At 49.8% G+C, this 14,083-nt stretch overlaps 1 protein-coding gene across 10 annotated transcripts in view; it reads left to right on the top strand.

Annotated features, from left to right (window-relative positions):
• pard3ba (par-3 family cell polarity regulator beta a) overlaps window positions 1-12,405 on the top strand; it is an 84,517-nt gene extending 72,112 nt beyond the window's left edge. For all 10 annotated transcript variants that reach the window (XM_078098131.1, XM_078098129.1, XM_078098130.1 and 7 more), the window contains 2 exons: window positions 1,969-2,045; window positions 11,194-12,405. In XM_078098131.1, the coding sequence (XP_077954257.1) occupies window positions 1,969-2,045; window positions 11,194-11,494 (378 nt within the window). In that variant the 3' untranslated portion in view covers window positions 11,495-12,405. The remainder of the gene's footprint in view (window positions 1-1,968; window positions 2,046-11,193) is intronic.
• The last annotated feature ends 1,678 nt before the right edge of the window (window positions 12,406-14,083 follow it).

Here is a 14,083-nt window from a genome sequence, read left to right as displayed (position 1 = left end):
TGTGTGTGTGTGTGTGTGTGTGTGTGTGTGGTGTTTGTGTGTATGTGTATGGGGGGGGGGGGCTAGTTAATAAGTGAATCAACCAGCCTTATGGCTCCAGGCTGTTATGTTAATACAATCAATTGAGTTTCACTCTTCTTTTTTTTGTCCAAACACACATCCCCCCCCCCCCCCCCCCCCCCCCACCCTCCATCATCATCATCATCCTCATCCTCCTCTTCCCCCTGCTTTTGTCCGTACTCAGAAGATGTATCGTCTTTCGGCGCACACACGCAGACGGGCGTCCACCTGAGTCCCGGCTCCTCGCTGAGACTAATGTCCCCTTTGCTGCACATTATGCGTCCCCTTTGCATAATGTCCCCTATCTAACGCAGCCGCTCGGCCGTCCAAAGACATCATACTAAACCCCCCTCCCCCGACTACCTCAACTTTAGCACACACGTGTTCTTGTGTTCAAAGAAAAATCCGAGAGGAAAAAGGTACAATAAAACCGATTTAATAAATAGTTGTTATACAGTATATTTCTGTAAACGAGGACTCCACGGGCCATTTGCAGCTGGTCTGCCAACCGTTGCTGTCTATGCTGAAGCCACGAACAAAGGATAACATCACACGTGGTCGCCTCTCATTGCTTAAATATGCTTGTTTGATTTATTATAACCGTCCATTTTGTAGTTCTAATGCAGTAGCTTCCACAAAGGAGGTGTTGTTTTGTGCAACTTGAACCTGGTGCGTCCTCCATTTCGATTTACTGAGGGATCCCCACGTTCCTAGTGAGGTAAAACTGCTTCTCTGCCATGATACCAATACACACAGTCATTAGGTGCTCCTCCTTTTTGTCCACATCCTTCTAAGCGTCATCATTTACACATTCTTTACTACCAAGTGTGTGTGTTTACAATAAATTCATGCACTTCTAGTATAAATGAACATCTTTAATATCACATGTTTTTTAATAGATGCATGCATTTCTACTGTACATAACCATTTTTAATAGCAAATGTTTCTGGTACATTTATGCATTTCTACAGTGTTCACACAGACACACACGGGGGGCACAAAGCCACATTAGCCGCCGCGGCCTCGCCTCTGATGTGCTTTCACTTCCTGGCTCCCTCTCAGAGACGTTAGAGCGCGTTGCTAATGATATCTGGTAACGCTCCGAACTCATTCGTACGTGCAAAAACAGCGATAGACCGGCTTCGGCGCGGAGTCATTTACACTCTCGTATAGAGTGTGTTTGTTTGTGTGGTAAATTCATTTCACACGGGCGCCATTCGGATCAAACGCATCGCTGTTTATCTCTCCAGATGTCCGTGTGTGTGTGTGTGTGTGTGTCTGTCAGACCTTTGATTGCCTGTTTATGCACACACATGCCACTTCGTTGTGTTTGACCAACGCTCTGGTGTGTGTGTGTGTGTGTGTGTGTGTGCACGTTACGCCCCAGCAGTGTGCGGTGTGTTTGACCGATGAGTAAACAAGCCCGTGTTTGTTTGTGGAAACTCTGAGCACCCGGAGCCCAGATTGCAGTTAATTGAAACTGTATGCTCTCTCCTCTCCGTCGATCACTTCCTGGTGTGCGCGAACAAAAAAAAAACCTACCCAGGATGCAATTTGTGCACGTGTTCTGTTGTTTCTTTTTGCATGAGCCGAACACCCACGTGTTCATCGGAGGGGTGCTTACATCTGTTTGTGTTTTCGGATACATAATGTATGTCCGCTGGGTGGAATGTGAAATATTGCTGGGGTTAAACCTTTAGCCGGAGGGAGATACGTGTTCCGCATCAGTAGGCCGAGAATCTGCAAACGGCTTAACACACATTTTTGTTTGCTGCCTTTCTGCCCGCGATGCGAGTTCGACATCTCGCTGAAGGGCGTTTTTTTGGCCTGTTGGCTCACTGAACCTAGATAATTCTTTTTTTATTTTGTCCACAAGCTAACATTCTGCGTCCTGTATCTCCTCCCCAGATGGCACCCAGAGGTGCTGACTCTCGCCCCGCGCCCCGCTACGACGAGGTGGACCGGCAGTACCCCACACAGCCCAGGTGAGACCACTCCTGAGTGTGTGTGTTTTATCCCTTGGTGCAGGAAAGGAAAGGATAACTTCTTACCTTTCCCTCCCTTTGTGTCTCCATCACTCTCACACACGCTTACACACACACTCCCACACACACGGCACAGACTAATCCTCTTTGGAGCTTATAATTAAATCTGGAGTGTTTGCCTTGGGAGTGTCTACTCATCCCAGGAATAGGAGTGCTCAGCTCTCCGGAGAGTAAGGCACAGACAGGAGGATCACGCTCTCTCTCTCTCTCTCTCTCTCTCTCTCACACACACACACACACACACACACACACACACACAGAGGATGGTTTACTCTTAAAACGGAATTATAACCTCTATTGTGGGTTAAAGAGAACTGCACATGTTCCTTTTTGTTTGTTTAAATATGTCAAATTATGCGCGTGCAGGTTTCCCGGCACTGCCAAGTAAAAGCCGAGCAGTGCCTGTGTGTGTGTGTGTGTGTGTGTGTGTATGTGTGTGCCTGTGCCCGCCACCTTGGTGACGTCCGCGGCCCCCCAGCAGCCAAGTGGAGCGTGGAGCGGCGTTGCCTTGGTGGAAAGTGAGAGGAGGAAAATGAGGCAGAGGGGTGGGGAGCGAGCGTGAAAAAGAGAACAGTCATTTCACGGGTTATTGCCCCCCCCCCGCCCCTCCGCCCACCGCTATGACAGGCACCAGCGAGCGCCGACACCATCCCCGGCTCAGGACGAGTCTCGCCCTGCATCGGGGAGACAGAGAGACTGGCGTGTTACCGTGGAGACGAACCCTAAAAAGGAGACAGGCGGACCGATGGAGTCTCACATGACCTTTTAAAGAGCTCCTCCTACTTAGGTACCAAAAACGGTAAAAGAAATCGGTTTGTACACTTATTGAAGCTTCCTCCGTAAGAATATCAAAGCATGTCCGGAATATTGGAAAAGAAGAAACGAGCGTTGCAATCGGACATTTTATGCTGAGATGATGAATGCCGATTGTCACCTTTCCCTCTAGAAGACAAAATTGGCCCCCTATTGTCTGTCCCATGTGCTGCTTGATAACATGGTGAATCAAATACACAAATGAATTATTCTAAAAGATTAGTTTACTAAAATGAGTTGCAGCTCTGCAGCTCATTGTTCGAGGTTTATCGTTCTATAACCATATGCTTCGTAAGAAAAAAGATTTATTCATTTTTTTTAGGCTTTCATTAAAACCAACAAGCAACCTCTGAAGCAGAAAAGTGAAATCAGTGACAACTCTTTGTTGTTTGTAAAGTGTAAGTGTAAGAGAAAACCAGTACTTCTCTCTCCACTTATTGACTACGGTCCTTTCAGAGTGAAATAAAGCGGCGTGTGCTTTAGGGCGGGGCTATACCGGGATTGACAGGTCGCTGCCACGGCGATGGGAGTTGTCTGTGGTCTTTCAACTTTGCTCTCAGTTCATGTAAGTAAATAGAAAGGTGAAATGAGGTCACTTCTGGCTGAGGGACCAATGGGGGACGATCTGTAGAAAACTCAATGACCTTTTTAGTTCTGCAAAGTGAAACATTGGACTGTGTGACGTGTTTATTCACAATTAGCCATGAAGCTAGGAAGCCGAGTTCAAATGATGTTCATTACCTTAAGACATCGTCTCATTGTTATTTAACTGTGTTCATCTCCTCTTTGAAGTATTTTAGGCCCGAGACCCACAGGATATCATTCGTTTGAAATGCGTAATGCTGCAGTTAATGTGCTTCTGGGGACGTTCTTCTCAGTCGAGCGAGCAGCAAGGGGAAAGTGCCAGATAGAGTCACGCGTTTTGTGTTCTTGTTTCTGATGCCCCCCCCCGAAAAGAAAACTACCTCCAAACCTCCCCCATGGCATAAAAAGAGGAGGAGGAAACGCAAATCCTTTTCTGGGATTTTTTTCCGAGAGACAGAGAGAGCACAGACACTGCAGTGAATTGAACTTTGTGCAAAAATCCCCCCGGGGGGGCCGCCATTATTGAAAGCCATTTCCTCTCAAAATGAGTGCGGCTCCGCCATTGGCCTGGCTCTCATTAGCATACATTTGGCTTGTCTTTGTGTGGAGCCGGCTGGGGCTGCAGCTGGAGGGCTGGGAGGGAAGGAGGTGTGTGTGTGTGTGTGCGTGTGTGGATGGATTGTACAGGAGATGTTGCAAAGCACCTCACAGATGGGAGCAAATGGAGAGAGAGGAGAGGTGTGAGTCAGAGGGGTGAGGTGGGGGGGCAATAGAAGCTGAATCAAAGCCGGCAGAGATTTGAATATTTCCCTTTCAGTGCTGTGCTGCAAAGCGGCAACGTGTCCATCCTTATTTCAGCTTCCAGTATGGTCGATCATATTGTGTCTTTTTTTTAATCTTTGAGTGTCTGGAGTGTTTTTGTAGCTTCAAGCAACACGTTGCACTCCACTTTAGTTCTTTCTTGTCCAAAAAGACATTTCTCAGTGCAATCCTGCAGCCCAAAGTGTCATCACACCGCGCGGACATTCCCACCTCTCAAATGGAGAGCGCCTCTGACCCCGAGGGGGGGGGGGGGGGTCGGTAGGACCTTGGTCCCGAGGGCTACTGCACGGCGTGATAGGGCTTCTTTGGCTGTGACCCGCCTCTCCGTTGGCCATTAACGCCGGGGTGGTGCAGCTCAACCAGCAGAGAGGCCCCACACTCTAAGGGGGGTGAGGGGTGGGACACACACACACGTGCACATGCACGCGCACCACCATATGGAAGACATTAACGTCATTACCGTTTCAAAGCAGCCGGGTCACGGACGCGGCGACCCAGCCCCGGGTTAACCAATCAGACCAGCCGCTGACCCACTGCCCCCACGCCCCCCCCACTCAAAAGGTGATTGGATTAAGGGGCCGGGTTGGCGAGGCAACGTCGCTAGTCGGGGCGGATAATTGGCCCGATTGATGTGAAGCCGAAGGGGCCGGTGAGTCACGGGGCCCAGTGGACCGCTCCGTGGGTCAGTCTGAGTGGCCCCGGGTCCTCTTTTGGATGCGCTCTCGTCCTTTCTGTTGCCCATCAGTAATTCTAAGGAGCCCACTCCGCTTGTCATTTGGTGAAAGGACCCTCTCTGCCCCTCCTTGAAAACCAAAGGGAAACCTCTTGATCGCCCTCAGCCGGGTGAGTGTCCTTTTTAAGGACTCTCGTCTGACCTCCCTTTTTAAAGTACGCACACTTCGACCCTCTTCCCGCTCTCACAGCCTCTTGGTTTTATATTTTCTTTTTGACCCCCGGGGTCGTCTCTGCTCAGGACCTAATGAGCCACGTCCAGACCGGACACACCCATTAGCAACGCAGCCCCCTCCCTCTCTGGGTGAAAGCAATCTGCTGATTAGAATAGGATGAGTAAATAAGGACTAAATAATAACTGTCTGAATTCATTGGAAATAGGCTCTCAGACCCCCCCCCACCCCTCCGGCTTCCGGAGTGCTCGATGATTTTTATTTCAAGGTCACCGGAGAAATGATATTTTCGCTCTCTGTAAAACCAGTTTGGGCTTCATAAAGTGATCAAGTGCCCCCCCCCCCCGCTGCTGTCCGGCTGTCGTATGACTCACTCTAAACTCACCCAACTCAGTTACACTTATTGACTCTGAAACTCATTTCATTCCTCGGGTCCTGGAGAGTCCTTCGCCGAGGTAATTTCAATATTTTTGTCGTCTTCATGATCGGTTTAAGGGATCGCGTGACCCGCCCCTCCGCCCGCCCCACACAGACACACCCCTTCATTTATTGTTAAATAAGCAACCCTTGAGCATCTGAAGCAATGTGCGTATTATTTTAGTTTGATTTCCCAGGGGGGACCCTGACCTTTTTCTTATTTGCGGGCCCTTTCTTGAAGGCCCCCCCTTCAACCCCTCGCTGGTGTGCGTCGGCAGCGTGTTTGTCGAGCTAACAGTGTTTGCGATCTGACGCCGGGAGCACCTGAAGGAATCAGGAATGAAAAGGCTTCAGCCCCGGCGGCTCTGCCTGTTTACAATAACTTTACTCTGATTCCATCAATCCTCCTTCTGCCTCTCTGCTGTTCATCTCTCCTCCTCTCAGGTCCTTTCGTGTCTCGTCTCTCTCTCTCTCTGCACCTCCGTCCCTCGCACGCCCGCCTCTCAGCTGCGTGTGTGTCAGCGCTTTATGAATAAAACAAACCGTGAGCTCGCCGTGGAACACAAAGGCCGTCCCGTCCGCAGAATATAAAAGGCATACGGAGACCTCGGCTCGAACTGCAGAGGATCTGAGAAGTTGATATGATTTTGGCCACCTGCCCCCCCCCCCACCTCCGCCCGTTCCCGCCAACTCTCTCAACTCTCTCCATTACACAAGTTACTCTCCCTTCTGGCGTTCTGTCCAAGAAGGAAGCGCGACCTTTGACCTCAGTGGTGCAGCACTCCCTGCAGTTTGAAACCCACTCTGGCTCGATCGTCGTTGCTCATTAAAATCCGGGGAATATGGCGGAATAGCTGGTCGACGGGCGCGTGACATCACCGGGGTGCGTGGTGGCGGGAGGGTGTGAACACGGCATCTCAGCGAGAGCCAATTTCCACCGCTGCTGTTGACACAGCCCGTTGTCGGTGGAGGGAAGAGGGGGGGGGGGCTGCCGGACTGGGCTAATGGCCCCCTTTGCCTGCCTCGTGTCCGTAGCACTCAGCTAGCGCGGCCATTAGCGCAACGAATAAGTGTGTGTGTGCGCAGCGCTGGGACAAGGACAAATTTAAAGAATGTGGAGAATGCATCATACAATAATGAATATGCCAACTTGCCGAACATACATAAGTTAAATAAACCATTTTTATAATAATTGATGAGCATGCTCTGGCTCTCAGCGGCAGCGGTTTCGCCGCATTAAATACACTTTAAAATTCATTTTCCAGCGACTTTCTCTTTCATCACCGCTGGTGTCGCTACGAATTCCGACTCGTTGAAACATTTTACACGGAAAAGTGTTTGCGAGTGTTTGTGCAGCAGCTGTTTTTAATTTTTCTTTTCTTTTGCCGAGCGGATTGATGCATTTCGCATGCAACGCCTGCCCGTCTGTTCCCCGTCAGTCGGCTAACAGGTGAGCGCAGAGCCGGCAGATGTGCGCACATGTGCATCCGTTTTGCATCTGTATCCCCTCGCTTGAATTAATCACTTGTGCAAATGCCACCGAGGTGAAGGCAGTTCAGTGTTTAAGCATTCCGTCCCCCTTATTTAATGTCTATGTACGAGTATACGAAGGGAAATAAACACTGAGACATCACAAATATTTTACTACTCAGCAACATACAACATACCTGTTCTTGTTGGGAAAATTGGACACAAAAGATTTTGCTTATATCATTTCTATACAACAAAGACGTATACCTTCCTCCATTGATATTACAAACTGCATGTTTCCTTGCAAGCCGGTCATTTAGCTCTTCCCTTTGATATATAGAATACACGTATAATTACTTTCACGTGTCGCCCTCAGCAGCATGATGCATTTGCATTGCAGTATTATAATAATACAAGTGAAAAGAAAAGAACACGACTTGGAGACCACCATCAACTATCGGGAAGTTCCAGGGAGAGAATCCCTTGACCTCCTGCGAGTGTGAGATGTGACAACACAGAGGTGTCTGTGTGTGTGTTCTGCGTGCACAGACGCACACACGCTTGTTGGTGAATGCGGGGGTCTAATAACCAACTAACTCATTTCTGCCTTCCGCTTCCTAGGGGACAGGTGGGGGTAAAACCCTCTCCGCACACACACACGCACGCACACACACACGCACGCGCACACGGTCGCCCGCAGCGGCCCGGATGTGATAGCGGCGCGCTACGTGGCCTCTGATGTTCCCCGAGTGTGAGTCACATGTATTACGCGGTGTGTCATTACAGCTCTACACTGTGGGCGGCTCCCCGTGGATCCCATCACACCGAGTGGACGCTCCACTCAGGAACTGCTTTCCTTCCTTCATCATTACGTTGCATAAACAGCCTTCTTTTTCTGTTCCCCCTCCTCCTAATGTCGCTGCCGGGTCTGTTTCCACAGAGCTTCAAATAGCCGCTCTGTTAATGATATTACTCGTTGAGAGATAAAGTCTCTCCATCGTCTTTTTCTTGACGTTGATTCAAGCCCGTGTGTTTCTTTCCACGTCGCTCGTGGAAACATCTCATTAGCGTCCGATTTATTTCATTTTGGCACTTCAAAAGTGTGCGTAGAAGTGGTTGTGCAGGCGAAGGAAAACGCGCCTCCTGTCTGCACGTCTCGTGTCGACACGAGCTCCTTTCAAGCTAGATTAGCGGAGCTCCTTTAAATGTCATTGTCGATGTCAGCCGACGTTTTATTTCGGCAGCAATCCGCCATGTTCGGCATGTTATTTATTTATTCATTTTTTAATCAAAATCTCTGCAGGGAATTCACCCTGTTCTGAAACTTGTTTTTTTTTTTTACTGGCAGCCGGGGAGACAGAAAGAAAACATATTTTCCATAATAATGAATAATCAGAGTGAACACTCGTCTCCGTCTTGAGTTACTTTTTAGAGGTGTTCCTTACTCGCGTTTGTATTTCTTTCTCCTTCTCACGCTCCTCGCTCTTTCACGTACTCCCGTGACCCTCGGACAAAGTCAGCCAAGTTCTCAAGTCAGCGAGAGATCACAAATGGGATTTTTTTTGTGGGGTGGGGGGGGGTTGCTGTTGTTGGAGCCTTATTCATACTTGGACGTGGTGGGAGGACCTTTCGGGTTAGAAACACGCACACGGGCCGAACCCGTCGATGAAGCCAGCTGTGTGACCCGGGGAGGGGGCGGGACCTCCGTAATCCCCCAGCTGCTGACCGCACACACGGCTGTTGGCCCCACTAGGACGGGACTTCCCCTGTGTTTGTTTTCATATAGTGGCGCTGCAATGATATTGGATATTGTTTCATTTTGATGAAATAAGGTTGAATGTCATCCCCCCCACCCCCTCCCCCTAAAAAACTACTACATACTCACTCATGCAAACAGCTTTCTGACACATCCTATGAAAAAAACACAAGTACTCCCATGTGAGCAGACAAAATAGGCCAGGGTCAAAGGTCATCCAGAGCAAGCCGCTACGGGAATTCTACTTAATTTATCCCTTTGTCATTCCGAGGATTGGACAAAGACGTAATACTAGACGGCTGCTTTTCGGACACTAGTGGGTTTGGTTCATTTAACTATTATTGAATAATTGCGCACATTTGTTGATTCATTCGAACGGATGATCAGGGATCGAGTATCAAAGCTACAGCAACCTTCTCATTCTTCCTGCAGCGTGGCTCCATACATCTCACATTGAATTCACCGTAGCTCCGAATTACGGCTTTGCCCTCATCGTTACCTCTGAGAAGCTAAATATAGCGGCGTGCGATTCCTATTGTAGGGGTCAGAGAGGCGATTGGGGGGGAGCGGCAGGTGAATATTGAGGTGGAAACTGAAGAGGAGGGAGAGGGGGGGTATGGGTTAAGAGGGATGAGAGAAGAATGGGGAAGCCGCCGGAGCTTCCTGACTGTTTGGGTGGCCCCGAGTCGGGTTGAGGACGGCTTAAGGGCCCAGGTCCCCCCCCCTTCCCCCTTCACCCATATACCCCTCCATCCATATACACCTCCATCTTTCCTTTCCTCTTCCCCTCCCCTGGTGGCCTTTACCGTTTAATCTGGATTAATGAGGAGGTTGACCTTCGTATCTCTCTCCAGCGTCGAGCTTCACGTGCAGGAGTATGCTGTTTTAGCCCCGACTCCCTCCACGTCTGCTTCCGTCTCCTCACATCACTATTCAATATTAAATCTCTCTTCTCTCTTTTCATGCCTCCTTCCTTTATCTCAAGCCTGTGTGTGCATGCGTGCGTGCGTGTGCGGTTCCCTTCCCACTGACTGACAAGGCAGCGCTGTTCTTTCTTGGGACCACCTGTGTACCCCCCCCCCCCCCTGCCCCCCCTCTGCTCTGTTTGGGTGGTCAGGCCAGAAAACACACTCTGCTGATATGTGGGAGACACTCACGCATATAGAAGTCCACGTCAGCGGCGTCCACGAATATCCTCAAGGGAAGTCCTCTCATGCACAAGCTGCGCGCCCACTAATCCGCGCTGAGTGAGTCACTCTAATTGGCCGGTCAACAGGTGGCGTGCTCCACTCGGGGGACTGGACAGAGGAGACGCAGGGATACGATTGCAGGACGGGGGAGAGGTTAAGCTCAAGGCTTCTGTATAATAAGTACAGTGGGAGGCATTGTTGAAGGGTGGGAAGGAAATGTGTCCCGCTGATTGATGCGGTTTGATCGTTTGAACTGTGTTCAGAGCATCAACGGAAACACAAACCCACCGGGTGGAATCTCTGCAGTATCGGATACTGTGTTTATTTCTGATGCTCTATTGATCCTGAAAAACCCAACGCAGATGTATCCCGTCCAGCAAAAGCATTGCCGTGGTCGAACAAGTTGAACGCATGCTAGCGTCTAACTGACCGATTACATGCAACCTTCTACGACCATATATGGTCAACGGGAAACAGTTTTCATTCACGATGTTGGCAGGGGCTCGTTGTGGATCAACACTTTTAAAAATAGCCTTCCTCCTACTGCTGGCCGACGAAGACCTGACTTTTAGATTCGCTTACTTGCAAACACGCGTGTGGAAACAGCACATTAGATGGAAAACATTCGAATGGGCCCGTGAAAGGTGAGCAGCCCGCCCCTTTCTCTCTCTCCCTCCTATTTTACCTTCTCTCCAGTCCCCCCTCTCTCTCTCTCTCACCCCGTCTCCCCGTGGTCCGCGTGTCGCCTTACCCGGGGGTTTTAGCCCCTAATCACCCACAGCCAGTGGGAGGGAACCGGAGACTTCCAGCTGGCTGCCTCGTTACAGCGGACCCCTTGGGACACACACATTCCTGCACACTCCAGCTAAACACACACCCACACAACCTCATATATGCTTACCAAGGCATTTGCTGTTATCTCTTGGCATCTCTCCATCCCCCCCCCACCCACAACTCGATCCTACCAAGGCCACGGCCCCATCACGTAAACCGAATAACAGGAGGAGGGTTACCGCGAGTGAGGGCCAAATCCAACCGGTGTTAAAGTTCTTCTTCCCTTCCATAGACACACGCTATACATATAATTATATACATGTATTGAGTTTGTCCTGATTTTTCCAATCTTTCAGAAGGGATCCATACGATTACCCCACCCACTCCAGACCCACTGCTAGAGAGCCGCCCTACCCGGACTCCAACCAGCGCTACCACCCCCCGTCCTCCGGTGCGGGACTGCAGCACCGTGCGGCGGTGAGGCAGGACGTCCCTCCGTCTCCCAACCCGGACCGGGGGGGGCGCCCCTACTACGAGGCCGCCGGCGGGCGGGTCGACACCCACCGGCAGGCCGGCCAGGGCCCGGAGCGCTACGAGCGCGGGGACGAGAGGCAGCCCGACCCGAGGCGGAAGAACCCCTTGATAGGCGCGGTGTAGAGCCACACAAGCCCGTGTGATTCCAGGTCTGTGGAACACGATATCAGCGGCTCTGGGCTCCGGGGGGAGGAGTGAGATTCGGCCGTATTAACTGATCTGATCAGGAGCGCTAGAAGTGACAAGCTGGGAGGCTAAAATAAGGCTTATTTTCAAGACCAACCATCTGGTCATAACTCTCCACAGGCCAAGACCGATTTAACAAGCATTGTGTGTGTGTGTCTGTGTGTGTACATGTATACAGTGCACGTGTTTGCAACCGCTAGTGTATATAAGCAAGCGTGCCAATGTTTATATTGACATTTTTTTAAAGATGTTATGTAGATTTGACATGATGGCTACGGTAATTAAATTAATCACACAGATATCTGGAGTTGACTTGGAGTTGATTCTATAACTTAAATATACACTATTACAGCATTTTGCACAAGCTGATCTAACTTAAGGAAATGAAGACGTATCACCTTGACCAATTGGACCAGGAGAAACAGGAAGTTGATGTGGACAATAAGGAAAAGGAAGCGACGCCCTTCAAAATACCCTCTCGGTGTTTGGCCGCCTGGACGTCCTTTCCATCTGGCCACTACACTTAGATATCTGTATTTTTGCCTTTGATTATTTGGGTTTGAAAGTGGTTGGTACTTTTACTGAAGATTTGTTGGACGTATAAATGCGTTGTATAAATGTATTTGTGATATTTTGGTGGTGTTTCCAATAAAAATGTATACAATTTGATTATAAAAGTAGTCGACGTGAATCCTCACCCAGCTAATAAAGTGCTTATTAAAAGTTTTTTATCTTTTGACATGTAACTGCTGCAAGTGACTGCAGTGATTTGACTCAAACATGCTATGAAATGAATGCATTCTTTTTTTTTTTAAACATATATTTTGCATTAAACGTTTTGAAACGATCATTTCTTCCAATGTCCTTTGCAATTATTATTATTATGATCTGGACTATGCATATTTAAAATATCCAGTCAAACTACCACAACACCCTGAGTCATCACTTTATATTCATTAAAAATATTCAGCTGAATTTTTGCAAGCACAATCTTGAGATAAATTCGCCCGGTGAGATGACTGATAAGAGTAGCGTTCTGATAATGACTGAATCATATTCAACAATTAGAGGAAGGGAAATCTCCAGTGGAAAATGATTACTGCCCAATTTGCTCTCAGAAAATAAAGATGACACTGATTGGTGAAATTAGACTTTTAAAAGGGGAATAATTAGAGTGTGGAGGAGGCTTTTTCTATCAGTTAGTGTTATAATTAACGTCGGGGCCAACGAGGACCGGGCCTCTGCCGATTCGGCTCTCCTTCACCCGGAACGTGCTTCTCCACCGGCCGGTACCAGGTGGAGCGAAGGCGCCCGGCTTTTCTTTAAGGCGAATGAACTTTCCCCTTTTGGCGCCTGCCTTTTTTTTAACTTCTTTCTTTTTTTGTATTAAGGTAGTTTGTGGGGGCCACCGCGTCTTATCGCCTCCTCGGCTGAGGGCCCCGAGCAATTTACGGCACTCGAGTTCGCTTCGCTGTGCTTTGAAGAACGCTAATCGGCCTCCTTCAAGGGCTCGAGCTCGGCTCGCTGCCGGAGAGGATAAACAACGGCAAAGGAAACGCGGCGGCATTAACCGCATTTAACGGCCATTAAACAAAAGCTGCCGGGAGCGCTCGGCTGTGACACACGTCTCCTCTTTTGTTCTCGGCTGTTAAGAAGAGAGGTTCCGGTTCAATCGCATGACGCGCACTCTGGACTATCCGGGGACCCCCCCCCTGAGCCCCCCGACAAGCTACTTGTTTATTCTCTGCTCCTGTTCCCTGATCATTCCGCAGGGCCCTTTTGGAAAGTTCACTTTCTTTTGCTTCTTCTTCTCCTCTTGTGTTTCCTCGCGATTTAATTTGACACCTCCTGAGCCCGCGTTCTATGTCGCAGTTCCTGGAAGAAAAAAAGTAAGTAGAAAGAAGAGAGAGATGCAGAAGCACGAGCTGTTCCCTGGTCGATAGTCGTGAACCGCGAGTTGTGGGAGAATTCCCCCGGTTATGTTCTCTTAGCATTACCCATTCTGCCGGCGCCCCCGTTCCAACACCTTGCCTTGTTAGCATGTGTCAATCAAAAGCCGCGCTCGGGGGAGGGCAAAGTGGAGCGCTGCAGCCGTTATCTCCCGCCCACACGCCGCCGCCGCCAGAAGAGGAGGAGGAGGAGCCGGGAGGTAGACGGAGGCCGGGAGCTGGAGGGGCGAGCAGGCGGTAGATGGAGAGGAGCGGGTGAGTGCCCGCGCTGACCTCTCGGCCTCCCCCCCCCACCCCCCTCCCTCCAATCCTCTCTTCATTAAAGGCGCATTCCACCGCATTAGCCCGCCGTCCTTCTGTCCTTCACCTGCCGCCATTCATTTCAATTTGGCCCTCGTTAAAGGCGTCCGGGTCTTGGCGAAACGGAGCAGGCCGGGGGGGCGGAGCTTCTCATTTGATTATGCGGTTCATTAGAAAGTAACCCCGCCACCCCCGGGCCCTTCACCCGGGTCTGAGACAGGCCATGTGAATAGATGGTGGCTAATGTGCAGTTTAAACGGCCTGAGTATGGAGATTG

This window comes from Gasterosteus aculeatus, chromosome 1 (genome assembly GCF_964276395.1).
Source record: "Gasterosteus aculeatus chromosome 1, fGasAcu3.hap1.1, whole genome shotgun sequence".
Lineage (NCBI taxonomy): Eukaryota > Metazoa > Chordata > Actinopteri > Perciformes > Gasterosteidae > Gasterosteus > Gasterosteus aculeatus.
This window is presented reverse-complemented; position numbering and strand designations above follow the sequence as displayed.